We start from the raw sequence: 13,385 nt of genomic DNA, 5'->3' as shown, positions 1-13,385 counted from the left end.
TGGGAATTCCACAGAAGACCAATGGTTGAACATGTTGAAGCATACATTAAACTAAGCATCTCCAAAGAGAAAAACATTGAACATTTGGCAACAAAAAGACATTGTATAAACAATTTTACTTGTTTTACTAAAAAGTGCAAATAGGCCCATATACGTTGCTGATTAGGAACTTGTCTTCCCTCAAACTTAAGGCTCTCTTCTTTGCCTCGAGCTATAGTTTGGGGTGGGCAATTACCCTACGATAATGGCCCTGGGTGCAGTCTTTAAGGGCTCAGAAGGAAAGCGAGTTAATAATGGTTGCTTAGTGACTTGGAAAGATAATCTTGTTCGAGCGGAGATGCAGGAAACCAGCCAAAGAAAAATAGAATATGTTGGTGGTGAAGAAATAGTAGAATATGAGTAGTAGATTTTAAGAATGACATGACAGCAGGGACATAGGATAGAAATTGTTTCAATCAGATAGGTCATATAATATTTTCTTGGATAGGCAATATATAATGGCATGCTTGAAGCATCCTGGTAATGCAATGAAGGCAAAGTAGCAATTAAAGAAAGCAAAACACTGTAAAAGGTATAGTGTGTGAACAAGATGGAAAAGGGAGAAGTCAGAAGTGGATGGCGTTCCTTGAGTTTACAAATAATGTGTTACATTACCGAGTTACACCTAGTAAAATATTTACAACATGTCTAACATGACTGCTATGTTTTAATGGCAATAATGATCGTTGTAACCGGTATAACCATGGAGGTGGGGAGGAAGTCAACATAGATGGAAGTATTACCGCCTGTGGGAGCCCAATATAATGGAATGAGGGGCGTCAATGAGAATTTGCAAGAGATGGCAATACTGGGAATGAAGGGGAAGCCAGGTCACAGTGATCTTGGGGAACAGAACATTGAGGTACTGGAAAAAGCCAAGAGTAAAGCTGCTCCTAGCCCCTACAGATGTGCACTGGTCTCCACGAACCCCAGGAATTCCAAAAGTGATTAAGGAGGTTTGCAGTGATCACACAGTACACTGCCATGATGCCGGCCTAACTCAGAAGGGATCCGATTTCTAAATGAATCAGCAATTAGCATTCACCAAGTTGAAATGCAGAAACAAATTTTGTATGTTTTAGGTTTTCTTCCAAGATTATTTGCGTCTATTGTGTGACATCTTTTAGATTTAAAACTATATTAAGATAACGTTTTTACCATTACTCGTTTTGTAGGTGACGAGATAGAGCCCTGGGCAAAAGAAATAGGGACTGTTGTCTGGAATCTCCAAAGAACAAGAACTTCTGAAAACAATGAATTCAACTTTTAACAACATGCTCAATACTGGAGATCAGTCTCTAAGGACGGGACCGGGATTCAAACTTGTGTTGCTCTGCGTTTTCTTGCTTCCAAGACAAATGTGTTGCCCCTGAGCTATCCTCCCATCCACCTTTAAGAAACGCAGATACGGTCACAGACTAACACACTGACATGAATGTAGGACCTCTGAACCAGGGTTGGACTGGGCCATAAAACTGTTTCAGGCACCAATGACAAAGTGGCCAACAGTTGCAAACAGCAATACATTCTTTCTGTGATAGACTGTTTGAATAGTACCCAATGGGGAGTTTTTGATACAATCTAATGCAAATTGTGCAATTTAAATAATATGGATTCAGCAACAATGGTCAAAACTACTAGCCACACAGTGAAGTAACTCATCAAACTGGCCCACATTGGCCAAAAAAGTGGCCCACTTTGATCAACAAAAAAAACTGACCCACACAGGCAATTTGCATTTTTAGTTCGGCCATTGCCCTAGTGCCCTATAGGCCAGTCCAAGCCTGCTCTGAAGCTGCGACTGAAACGCAATTCGCTTTACATTTCCCCTCTCTTGGGCCCTTTGCATGATGACAGACTGATATGCTATGGGAAAGGTCGATCCAGCATTACACAATTGGCACTTAAAACAATTGTGAATTCATGAACATGTCTTAATTGCAAACAGCAAGATGGTATCCACTCTCAAACATAGAAGCATGAATTGATTCATGTGGCAATCAGCAACAAATGTAAATAAATATTAATCTTGAGAGTTTCATATCCTCTGACACATTTCACCATTAAAAAAAATAAGTTCAATATATTTAATGAAGTGGTGTAGAAGACAGGTGTGCATGGGTTATCAGCACTTTAAAACACCTTTCATTTTGCATTACAGTGCTAATTAACATAATCGCCTTTCCCAGTGCAAGTGGGTACCGCAAATGTGTTTTACAATCCCAAAAGTCCAAAATGATGCTTCAGCAAAACCTTACCAATATGGGGTTAAACACATTAAAAACATCCATGTATAAAAAGATATGGTTACTCATTATGTGGCCCAGCAGATGCTTTGGAGCTTAGTCATTATTGAAAGCGTCATGGGACTTGTAGTCCAGGACATCTAGAGGTTCACATAATGAGTAACTATGAGAATTCGAAACCAGCAATTGTCAATCGATTGACAAGTATGATAAAAGTCACAAGAAAGCCTAACTGACGACCAATGAGGTCATTGAAAATCCAAAATACCCAGCACCCATCATCCGGCACAGATATCAAGCCAGTTATTGTGTTTGACATTTTTAAGCATTATGAAGTTAACAGAGGAGGTTTGCACTAAAAACGCAAACCCCTTAACAAGAAATCCCTTAAACTGTTTGGTGACAAAAACATACTTTTGCACTTGCAATGTGAAAGTAGACTTTGTTTTCCAAAGGTTTAACTTGAAAGTTGGGGCACTTAATGGTGAATGAAATGGTAGCAGGTGGGAAGCAGGGCGGTATACACAAGGTGTAGGGGTGGGGGAGTTCTCTGTTTCAAAGGGCTCAAGCACAATTATTTTTTAAATAAGCATGCAAAGTTTTGAACAAAAGTAATTTGCTCCACAATGTAAAAACTTGTTTCCAAAGTTTGACTTTTATTTACATAATTTTATTCTTGATATAAAACAGTTATATTTCTGCATGCACAGCCCCCTACAGCACGTAAATTAAGTCATCATCAAGAGCGATAGCGAAGAGGAGTGTTTTTAGACAAAAAGAATACAACGGGTAGCAATGAAAAAACAAATGAAAGATAAGACCTAATGAAATACATGTAAAGTACAATCTGTAGTAGATGGGTACATGGAGTGCTAGGAAGGCAATGCTAAAAGCAACTGATTGAGCCGTGAGCAAAGAATGCTTATAAACATAGAAAGCGTTGACATTTCAATGCAGAGTATTATCTTGCCTTGAAATAATACCAGCTCAATCAAAAAAGAACATTTGACACTCATTACTTCACAAGTGACATCACAGAGGAAGCGGTCAGAGAAGCAGCGATTGGCAAGCAGACAGTGAAAGCACATTTCTATCGAATTCAAACCCTTTTTTCCTTGAAATATAAGCTTTGCAAATATGTGCTGAACCTGGAATTCCCGGCAGGAAGGTTTCTGGGCATCTTTCCAGCCACCTGCCTTGGGTAGGTTTTTAATGTTTGGGAAGGAAGTTATGATTTTGGTTTCTGGGTGGGAGTGTTCCAGTAGTCTTTCATCTAGCAGGCCCCTTTTACCAGGATACCTGCCTCTTGGAGCTGGACCAGCATCAGTCAGATACACTGGGTTAAAGTCTAGTAAGGCAGTAGCATGTGAAAGGGCCTTCTATGGAACATCTGCCACGTATCCTAAACAAGCATTCCTTAGGTTATATCCACATTGGGGAATGGGACAGTGTTTTGAGTGTATGCTTCATAGGTCTTATTCTATAGGTTGTATCCTTCCATTCTGCCTTGAGAGTTAGAGTAATCGGTTTACAAGAAAGTGCAATCACTGCCCCATATAGTACGGGCACTAGAAGACCACCTCACTTCTTCTTGCAAAGATCTCATGCTGGATAGTTTACTCGACAGCGTATCCGGCCGGAGTGTCTCTCCCAGTGCATGCTCGTGCAGAAGGTAGGTGAGGGTTTGCACACATCTCCAAGGGAGGTCCCACGGAAACAGATGGGTAATCCCAAAGGATGTCCATCTTAAAGGGGCAGTACTGCCGCGCTACAAAAACGGGTCTATTTCCCAGGCTTTTCATGGGTCCCTTGAAAAAAGAGGGGCACACGGAGCATCTTTAGAATGAGGCTCTGAGGGCCAAGAGAGCCCCTGTCCATTAACCTCATTTCTATAACAATAATGCAGAAGGGTGTTCAGAAGAAGATCTTCTGCAGGCATAAGCAAGTAGTGAAGACAACAGGTGGCCTCTACATCGGGTTAAAGAGATGTTAATGTATAATGCTGTAATGTTATTATGGCAACTGAATGTAACCTTTGCTCCGCTTTCCCCACTTAAGCAATACAAGTAGGTTTAGAAATAGGCACTTTATAAAATCAGCTAACTAGGCTACAAAATTACCAATTTAATGCACCCAAGGGAATTGTTAAATAAGTGTGTTGCCCTCCGTTTGATCTGCATATTGTTTTTGTAATACCACAGTGTGGTAGCTTCACAGGTTCAAATGTGGGCTAACTGATATTTACGTTTTCTCTTTTTTCATAAACATTTTGGACATTATTCGCAAAATGAAACAAAAAAATATTCAACTTTATTAATTCAACAGGAATTCATGTCCTCAACATCAACACATGGCTTCATGCATACAGTATCGTACATGGTAAGGACAAATACCAACGAACCATACAATACAACAACGGTATAAATAAAAAGTGGGAAGGTTACACCATACAAATACAGCTAACAGAAAGACGACAATATGGCTGCTCATTGGGTTTTGTCATTTCTTTGGCCATGTTCGAATCCTAAAACGTTCAACTTACTGATGGGAACAGAGATTCTAGGAAGGTCCTGGTTAATGTCTAATGCCCCATCAGCCACAGGACAGGATGTGTACCCTTTTCACATGACCTATCCAGAGGCTAAGGAAACGGAGCACACACATGCAGCCAGGGGAGGCTTCCATTTTAAGATTCACTCAGTGGGAAAAGTACTACAACATGCCAGCCGGCTCCTACTTTAGCACAACGGAAGCACATAAATCACAGCGGCTTACTCTGTGTGGCTGGCAGGGGAGACAGCGAACTCCTGGGAGCTTTCGACTTCATCTGGGTAGCTTTGGAATCTAAAACGTAAAGGAAAAGAAGCATTGCATGAATAAGAAGGTCAAAATTACTGATGTGTATTCCATAATGTTACGTGTAACATGGTGAGACAAAATGGAGGAGCACAGATTAAATTAGACTTGGAATCATACATAGTATTGGCACAAAGCAAACCCAAAACACTTGACAAGATCCCCATATTGCTGTCCAATGTCAAACAACTCTACGTAAGGCAATAGCCCCTAAAAAGATGTTCCCCTAAAGAATACCCAGAAATCAGAGAAAAGATAGAAACATGTTGGGTTCTTGCTACAACACAGGGAAGAAACAAAGGAGAATTTTAGTGACTGATAATGCATTTTGACAATTATGTTGACCATACATACAATATGCGATAAGCAAACGCTGCAAGTTTATAGAGTGAGTTATCTGTTGTGATTTGTAAAAAGTATACAAAGAATACTTTAAAGAGATTGCGTGCATACCGAGTTATATGACTTATTTAAGTCATTTTTTCTTAATAACGCGCTTAATACTTGATTACGCGGATACAGGATTCAAACCTCTGTTGCTCTGCATGACCAGCACGTTGCCCCTGCGCTATCATCCGTTTGAAAAACCCTGTGAGTGGTCTGGGTTTGATTTGTGCTGTAGGTGCAATGCAGTACCAAACTAATAGAGCACACCCTTGTGCAGCCCTTTAAATAAAGGGACAATGCATGGCTTTATTGGTGGGGCTTTAACATATGTAAACTTTGCAACTGATTCACAAAGATTGGTGCTGGAGCAAATAAGATGCCCGTAAGCCTGCGCCTACTACCAGATTCACAATGCCTAAATTGACCAATACATGACATGCAGAGATGCAACATATAAAAATGCAGAAAGCTATAGGAGGAATGTCTCTTTTGCAGCCAAGCATAAAGCAAAGCCTCTGAGGGGGGGGGTGCTCGGAGTCGGGGAAGCCAAGGCAAGATCAGTAGCACTGTATGGCATGAGGGTCTGGGGACATCAAAGAACTGATGTGCAGACAGCTCAGAGCCCCTTTTGTAAATGGCTGCTCTTTGTACCCAAGTCAGCACCAACACTTGCTGTGCAAAAGGAGCTAGGTCTCTGCTGCATGGAAAACAAATCAATCTTGCAGCAGTCACTTTATATAGGAGGATAATGTGCAATTCCAAAGCTAATTTATCGAAACTTCTAATAGTGAAAACGCTCAACTCGGAAAAGGGGCTAAGATTTGTCCACCAATTGCTAGATATGCCCAGATCCTTGGCCTGCCAGTATGTGACAATAGAGTGGATCGGCTCATGACAACCAATTCTCAGTAAGCTTGCAAGTATGTTCAACACAGAGAGAGAAACCGTAGAGTTGGCTAGTCTGCTACCCAATGCTAGATCACCTGTCTCGCTCTGGTACCCGACTTCAAGTCCCTTATTATTTGATAGATTGTACATGGTTCTATGTGATTTCATCAGTTTCATTTCATTGAGGGAGATTATGAAAACCGTTGTTTTTTTTTTAATAGGATGTTTTAGGGAAAATGGATGTGGGGCGACACCCCCCACAAACTCACACCCCTACGAATGCTCCCTTGATAGAATAACCTGCGAGGGAATATTCATATCCCATTATACATCACTGGCCTTTGCTTTAACTCTCTGCCTCTAAATGCTTGCCGTCCTAAGTAGTTCGGTGACAACGACGATTCCGACCAGAGGGTGTGTCCTTTTTTTTCCAGGCACACCAGAAAGTCCTTTCTAGTCGAATGGATGAGACTGCGAATATCTTTGCTATTTCCAGTTTTGAGAAAGCGAAATTTGAGTAATTGTCAATCAGCTTTCACATGTCTACTTTGGGCATCAGATGAAGATGATTTTGGGCTTGATCAAATCAAACTCCCTTAGGAAAGCATTATTCCTAAGAGAAAAGGAACTGAAGATCTATATAGAAAAGACTGTGGGCACTGCGTAGATTCGACTCACCTTAAGGGGCATTTTATTACGCAAGGTTATTTACTCATTCATTAAATCTATTTTTATTTTGATGATCAAAGACAACACCATTTTAAAGATTTATTTATATTTGACATCTGTAAAGTGCGCCAAACCCGAGGGTATATGGGCGCTAGTTGTAGTAGAGGCATGAAACTACCATTACAATAATTACAGTAATGGCAGCATGGCATGCCTAAGTGCAGTACAGTATAGTCGAGAATGTGTAGACACAGACATGGAGGACATGAATTGGGTGGTATGCCTAGGTAGAGTGCCAGGTGGTTTATAGGTCTCGCGCGAGAAGCCAGATTTGTTCATTTTTTTGTGAAAGGATAGGTATGATGGGTCTGTTTGAATGGGCAGAGAGAGGGCATTACATTGTCTGGCAGCCACAGCCCGTAGGCTTCGACCTCGTGCCTTTTCCCGTTTTAATTTTGGAATGGCGACGATGTGTGAATGGGTTGACCGGGTGGGTCGGTTCGACTGATGTTTTGCAAATTTGTTAGCCAGATATTTGGGGGCAGTGTTGGTTTTAAATGTGATGCGATGCGATGCTGCACAAGCTGATTTTAAGGATATTAACACATTTTTATGTAAACATGGACTTCCCTACTTACATGACTATGTTTGCAAGGATACGTTTGGAATTATGCAAAATAAAGCTTGTGATTGATTGCCTAAAACTGGATAAAATCTGGGAATGCCCCGGATCAAATCTTTGCGACTCACATTTCAGTGTGAGCATCTCTAGAGATGCCCCAGTCCAGATATCCCCAGTGATGGCCCAGTTCAGGCACCCCACGAGATTCTCCAGTCCAGGCATCTCCAGAGATGTCCCAGTCCAGGCATCTCCATATTTGCTACAGTTTCATAAGGGGCACAGCATTGGCTCCATCCACACAATATTGCAACTGCGCAGGAAGGGAACCTTCGAGGCCACAACAGACCAGTTCCGAGATACAATGTAAGACAGGGAACGGCTCGTCCAAACGGCCTGGCGCCTCGAGGAGTCCAAGACAATGGGATTGATGCCAACTCGGAACCGCACGCAAGTTCAGAGCGAAGGTCTTTCGTAGCTTTCCGCAAGGTCATTGAAAAAAATTGGGTGAAAGTTGAAGCATTCTTGAGAGTTTGAGGAATAGGGCAAAAGGTCACCGCATTTCCTGTCTCGAGGCAGCTACAGGAAACAGAGCGTGATTTGCAGGCTTGTGAATTAACCAATTGCAAGGAACTGGTCTGCAAAAAGCCGCCGTATTCTGCAGATCACAGGTTTCAATCTAGGACACATTAATTGTATTTTGCTACTTCAAATATCACACAACAGAACAACTCTACGGTCCTCATTTATGTAACAAACAGTTATGGGGTTTTCATAACGGGTGTCCTCAATGCTCATCAGAGAATGAAAAATTCATTTTTCACGTGTGGTTTAAAACCTATGACGTCCATTCTACACATTGATCTCTACAGCATGTACATTAAGATAATGAGCTACATCACTTGGATTGGAGCTTGCTGATTTGCTGGTTACTCTTACACCTTTGCAGCAGGCATCCAACTCCATGCACTAATTTACTATGATTTTAATCTGTGCTCTGTGTCTGCAGCTAGTGACCCACCCCAATATGCTATTCTGTAGCTACTGGGTTCTGCATGTGCTTCAACACGCTGAGCTGCCATTATGGAGCCGGACATTGACCTGTAGGCTTAACAGACACATCTGCAGGTGGTAACCGAACACAGCCGAACTATGTCACTTGGGTGAGAATATGTGACTTGCAGAGAGTCAGAGAGCTCAGCAGCAACCACAATAATTAATCTCGGGAGCAACTGGGGTAGTGCAATCACTGAGCTACTGCACCAGAAAGAAGGGCAACCTGAAAAGGCAGTGGATACTTGTGTGGCATCTTTTTTTCTTTTTTCATTTTTCACCAGGGGATCGGCTGGGCAGGTAGTGCAGATCTCCTGATCCAAAGATTTGAAGGCCATTTGCACCCCAGATGAACACCGGGGTGCAAATGGCTTTCACACCCTGCAAAGAGGGTACCTGCCTTTGACAAAATATTCTTAAGATCCAGTAACATGAAATGCTTACACCAAGTTGAAAACAAGCATTGGCAATGCCAACAGTTTGGGCTTTTGTATATGCATGGGAAAGACACTTGCCTAATATGTATACACAAGCCAAAACGGTTTACTTTGCCAATGCTTGTGTACAACAGAACTTCAGTAAAGGCCACACATGGTGCTTCTATATCCAGTGGGTGAAGGCAGACTTGGTTGAAACGTTTTATGACACCATTGTAGTGTTCACAAGTCATTAACTCTGAGAAAACTGCTTTGAAAAAATATTGGCTGGCCCTTCGCGCACACAGTTTGATGGTATGGCTTGAATAAAGCAAACTCAATGAGTTCCCATGAGGAGGCATTTTGGTGGGGGCAGGAGGCAGGCAATAATGGCCATATGCAGTCAATGGGTGGGCAAATAACCAAACACCTACAAGCTTTCTGGCATTCCTCATATGCCATTTCTGCCTATCTATATCTTGCTTCTAGATAGTTCTGCCACCTAGTAGCCAAAACTAAAAATGCATGCAGAAAATAAATTCCCCTTTTAGAAATTCTCAACACCCACTAACATGAAATGCTTACTCCAAATGGAGAAAAAAAATGCATGCAGAAAACAAAAATCTTTCCATTTTGCTATTATACGTCGACACATTAATTCGATCGACTTAAGATTTAAGACAGGAGACTGCTTCAGTGGTCACTGCTTGGCGTAGAAACCGGGCCTTTTAGATTATACACCCTGCAGCACGAGCATGAACCCACTGAGATGGTATTACGCTGCAAGAGCTCAAGTGCCCCATTCTACAGGTTCATCGGCCATACTTTTGCTGCCCCTCTACTAGGTCAGTGTTACTATGTACGTTTCTCTGCTGCTGCCAGCATGGGTGTAATTTTAGGGGAGGGGAGAAGGGTATTCCCCCCAACCCCAACTTTCGAGGCACACCATTGTGTCCCCGTCATTTGACAAGGTCCCCTTCCCTTTAGATGTCATGCCCCCTTCACCCCCAACATTTTCAGCGGAGTTACTCCACTGGCTGCTGTAGGGTTTGAGGATTAAGATCATTCTTTCACTCTTGTGTAAATCACACATCGAGATTTTCACGAACCAGGCCTTGTGAACGGTCCTCAGTATTATCTTTAATTGAAAGCTTCTTTTCATCTTGGCTACATCAGCCATCCCTTCTGATTCCAGCTATTTTACCTTTCAAACGTGGTTATGGTGATCAAATAGCTAATTCTAAAGCGCACAATGCATCACAATGCATTGCACAACAGGGGACAGATTACAGAAACGTGGCACTTGTTCAAAGGGCAATTTTGCACATTACTAGCACTAGGGCAAAACTGTGCCCTAGTGCCAATATAACGTGGAAAAGTACACTTGTCACAGTGCAAAGGTTTTTTTAATATGTCGTGCAAAATCTGGGGCAATGTTTCTGTACTCTGGCCACATGTGTTTTTGTAGGACGCACGTTCGCCCCCCACAGGGACATCTTGGCACTATTGACAGATAAAAGAGGTTTGTTACAGAACTAAATAGTACTCATTTTATTGGCCTCGGAAGGATTAAGGGCTGAGTGGACCTGCCGTGATTCGAACCTGTGACCATGAAGTGAAACACATGCCCGTTTAGTGGATGCGTTTGTCCGTGAGCCACAAAGCAGGCATATGTGAATTTACTACAAAGACATGTTCAATGAAAACACACAGAGCTTAATTTCCCAATAGATACAACAATAGCCTAAGAAGACAATTGTTCTGTTTCTATTATGTTGCAAACAAAAGGTTTGAATGTCTCTGATAAACGAATTAGGCATGGGCCACTTGCTTCCACAATGTCTTAGAAGAACGTGAACATGTTTCTGTCCTTGCTTATTTTTTGTACATTCACCAGAATGTTCTCGCCAGTCTCTAAAGTCCATTTTCACTTGTTACACTTAAGCCTCATCATCTGTAGTAAAAATGTTTTTATTCATGTGTGGAGTGATTTTTTTGTAGCAAATGTTAAATTATAGAGCCCATGAAAATGGGTTGCATTTACATAGTGGTTGTCGTAGATGAAAGGCATTACTTTGATGTCCAATAATCAGAAATCTAATACTTTGTCAAATAAACATAAGGGACATTGAAGAGAATACTTTTTTTCCAGATAATCTGTCTACCAGTTCAACACGCCCCACTTTCTGGCCATGAAATTTAGTAATGTTAGGTTAAAGGTTCATGTACAACGCACTGTGGCGACCTGCGTGGTCTCTTGGCGTTCGACTCAAACTCCTGCTACAGATTCCAGCTCTTGTCATCCCCACTTTATATAGCCCCAGGCTAGGATTCCAACCTAAACAATTCACGCTACGATTTGTCTGCTTTTTTCTACATTTGGAGTAGTTACTTCATGTTAGTGGGTTTTAAGATATTTTTGTAAATTGTTTTCTAACAAGCTGAAATGCTCCATCCTCCCTCTTTATTCCCCCACTGAAAATATGCCATCCTCCTCCATCACCTTTTCCCTGTCCTTTCTCCCCCCATACCGAGTGATCATGCTGAAATCCAGTGTCCTCCTGGCTACCAGGGAGCGGCTTTTCCATACCCTTCTCTCGCTTCCTCTCCCCTTCAGATTCCTCCTTCAGTTACTTTGTGTGTTGACCACATTTTCTTCTGATGCCTGTTCCACCTGCGCAGCTAATAAAGCAATAGAACCAGAGGAGGGGGTGGGCATTGCCGGTCAGGTAATGCCCCCGGGGCAAGATTTACAAGCCCGAGTGAAGCCTTCTTCCTTTGCATGGTGGCCATTAAAAGGAAAGTATAAAATGAAAACCAAGAAAATGGCCACCATAAACACAGTCCCTTCTCCCTTTCCATGGTGACAGGCGAAGCAAGGAAAAGAACTTCGAGGGACACATCGCTCTGAACCATAGCAGGTAAGTCTTTGTTGTACGGGTAACGACCGGGCGAAAGCCAATGAGATCGATTGTTACTATCAGATTTTCCCTCGCAGGGTACTAAAGGGAGTTAATTTAGATCAGAGTTGTACAAAAAACTTATATTATTAGATTAGGAATCAGCATTTCTTCATTTAAAATGTGTATTACTACCCCTTTCCTTTATGTTTTGAAAGCATTTTATAATTGATTTTCTAATCTTAATATACGGTTTTCTTGATCAAAATATAATCTTTTTATTCAATGCTGGTATACATTCTGTTGTCTGGGATTTTACTATGTTGCAATTTTTACAGAATGGAACATTTGAATTGAATTTCTATGGGTATGACTTTGTAAATCAAAACTAACGACCCACTCTTCCAGCGTCATTTCCAATATTGTCACCAATGTTTTGGTCCTAATCGGAGACTACAACGAACATCTCCCCCCTGATATCCGTGCGCATGCTAGCCATGATCGTCACAAAAACTGGACGAAAAATTCCAAAATAGAAGCAGAATCTTTCTGAAAGTGCAGACTCAAAGACTGATATCTCACCCTACACACTTGTATGGACTTCATGGTCCATTTCCAGGAGGAGGAATGGAATACAAATAATAGCAACAAAGACTGATCTGTCTGTGATCAATATGGCAATCTCAAATGTGAAAGATTCTCAGTCAGAACATAAAAATATTTCCATCTGCGCTGACAATTACAGTCGATAGAGTGCATGGGCGTAATTTTAGGAGGGGACGGGGGTGTTTGTCCCCCCAACTTTCATGGCACACTATTTTGTTCCCATTCATTTGAATGGGGGCACCTTTTCTTCAGAGGACATGTCCCCCCCAACATTTTCAGCAAAGTTTCTCCACTGATAGCGTGAATGTCTTCACTGGAGGTACGGCTTATCCAGAGGTACCCATCCTGTCACTCATCACATGCTTTGGCTTCTATCACATGTTCTGGCTTATATCTCCTATCGGTCCAAGTCATCATGGGCTGTGGTGAGGGACCAGAGGAGTTATACTGGAAAAGATATTGAATGTGGCATGATGGGTACCCCTGCTATATACTTATGTGACCGGATGCACAAAAGACTCTGGCCATTTGAGGGCCATCTTTCACGCCCACTACATATTCACTTTATTGTGAGATGTCCTTGAAAATATCTTCAAGTAGTAAACAAAATGTGTCCGGCAGCAGAGCGGTAACTTCAAGGTGCTGCTGAATGGAGGCAGGATTCAATGGCAGAAATGAGCAAGTGTTGCCAAAAGTGCACCAGTGA

The 13,385-nt window shown here is 41.9% G+C and overlaps 1 protein-coding gene across 4 annotated transcripts in view; it reads right to left on the bottom strand.

Annotated features, from left to right (window-relative positions):
• MYLK (myosin light chain kinase) overlaps positions 1 to 13,385 on the bottom strand; it is a 1,914,870-nt gene that overhangs the window by 533,311 nt on the left and 1,368,174 nt on the right. For all 4 annotated transcript variants that reach the window (XM_069616671.1, XM_069616673.1, XM_069616672.1 and 1 more), the window contains one exon: positions 5,061 to 5,129. In XM_069616671.1, the coding sequence (XP_069472772.1) occupies positions 5,061 to 5,129 (69 nt within the window). The remainder of the gene's footprint in view (positions 1 to 5,060; positions 5,130 to 13,385) is intronic.

Source organism: Ambystoma mexicanum, chromosome 9, assembly GCF_040938575.1.
Source record: "Ambystoma mexicanum isolate Mex_15411 chromosome 9, UKY_AmexF1_1, whole genome shotgun sequence".
Classification (NCBI taxonomy): Eukaryota; Metazoa; Chordata; class Amphibia; order Caudata; family Ambystomatidae; genus Ambystoma; species Ambystoma mexicanum.
The sequence above is the reverse complement of the archived record's forward strand: the minus strand, read 5'-3'. Positions and strand labels throughout refer to the sequence as shown.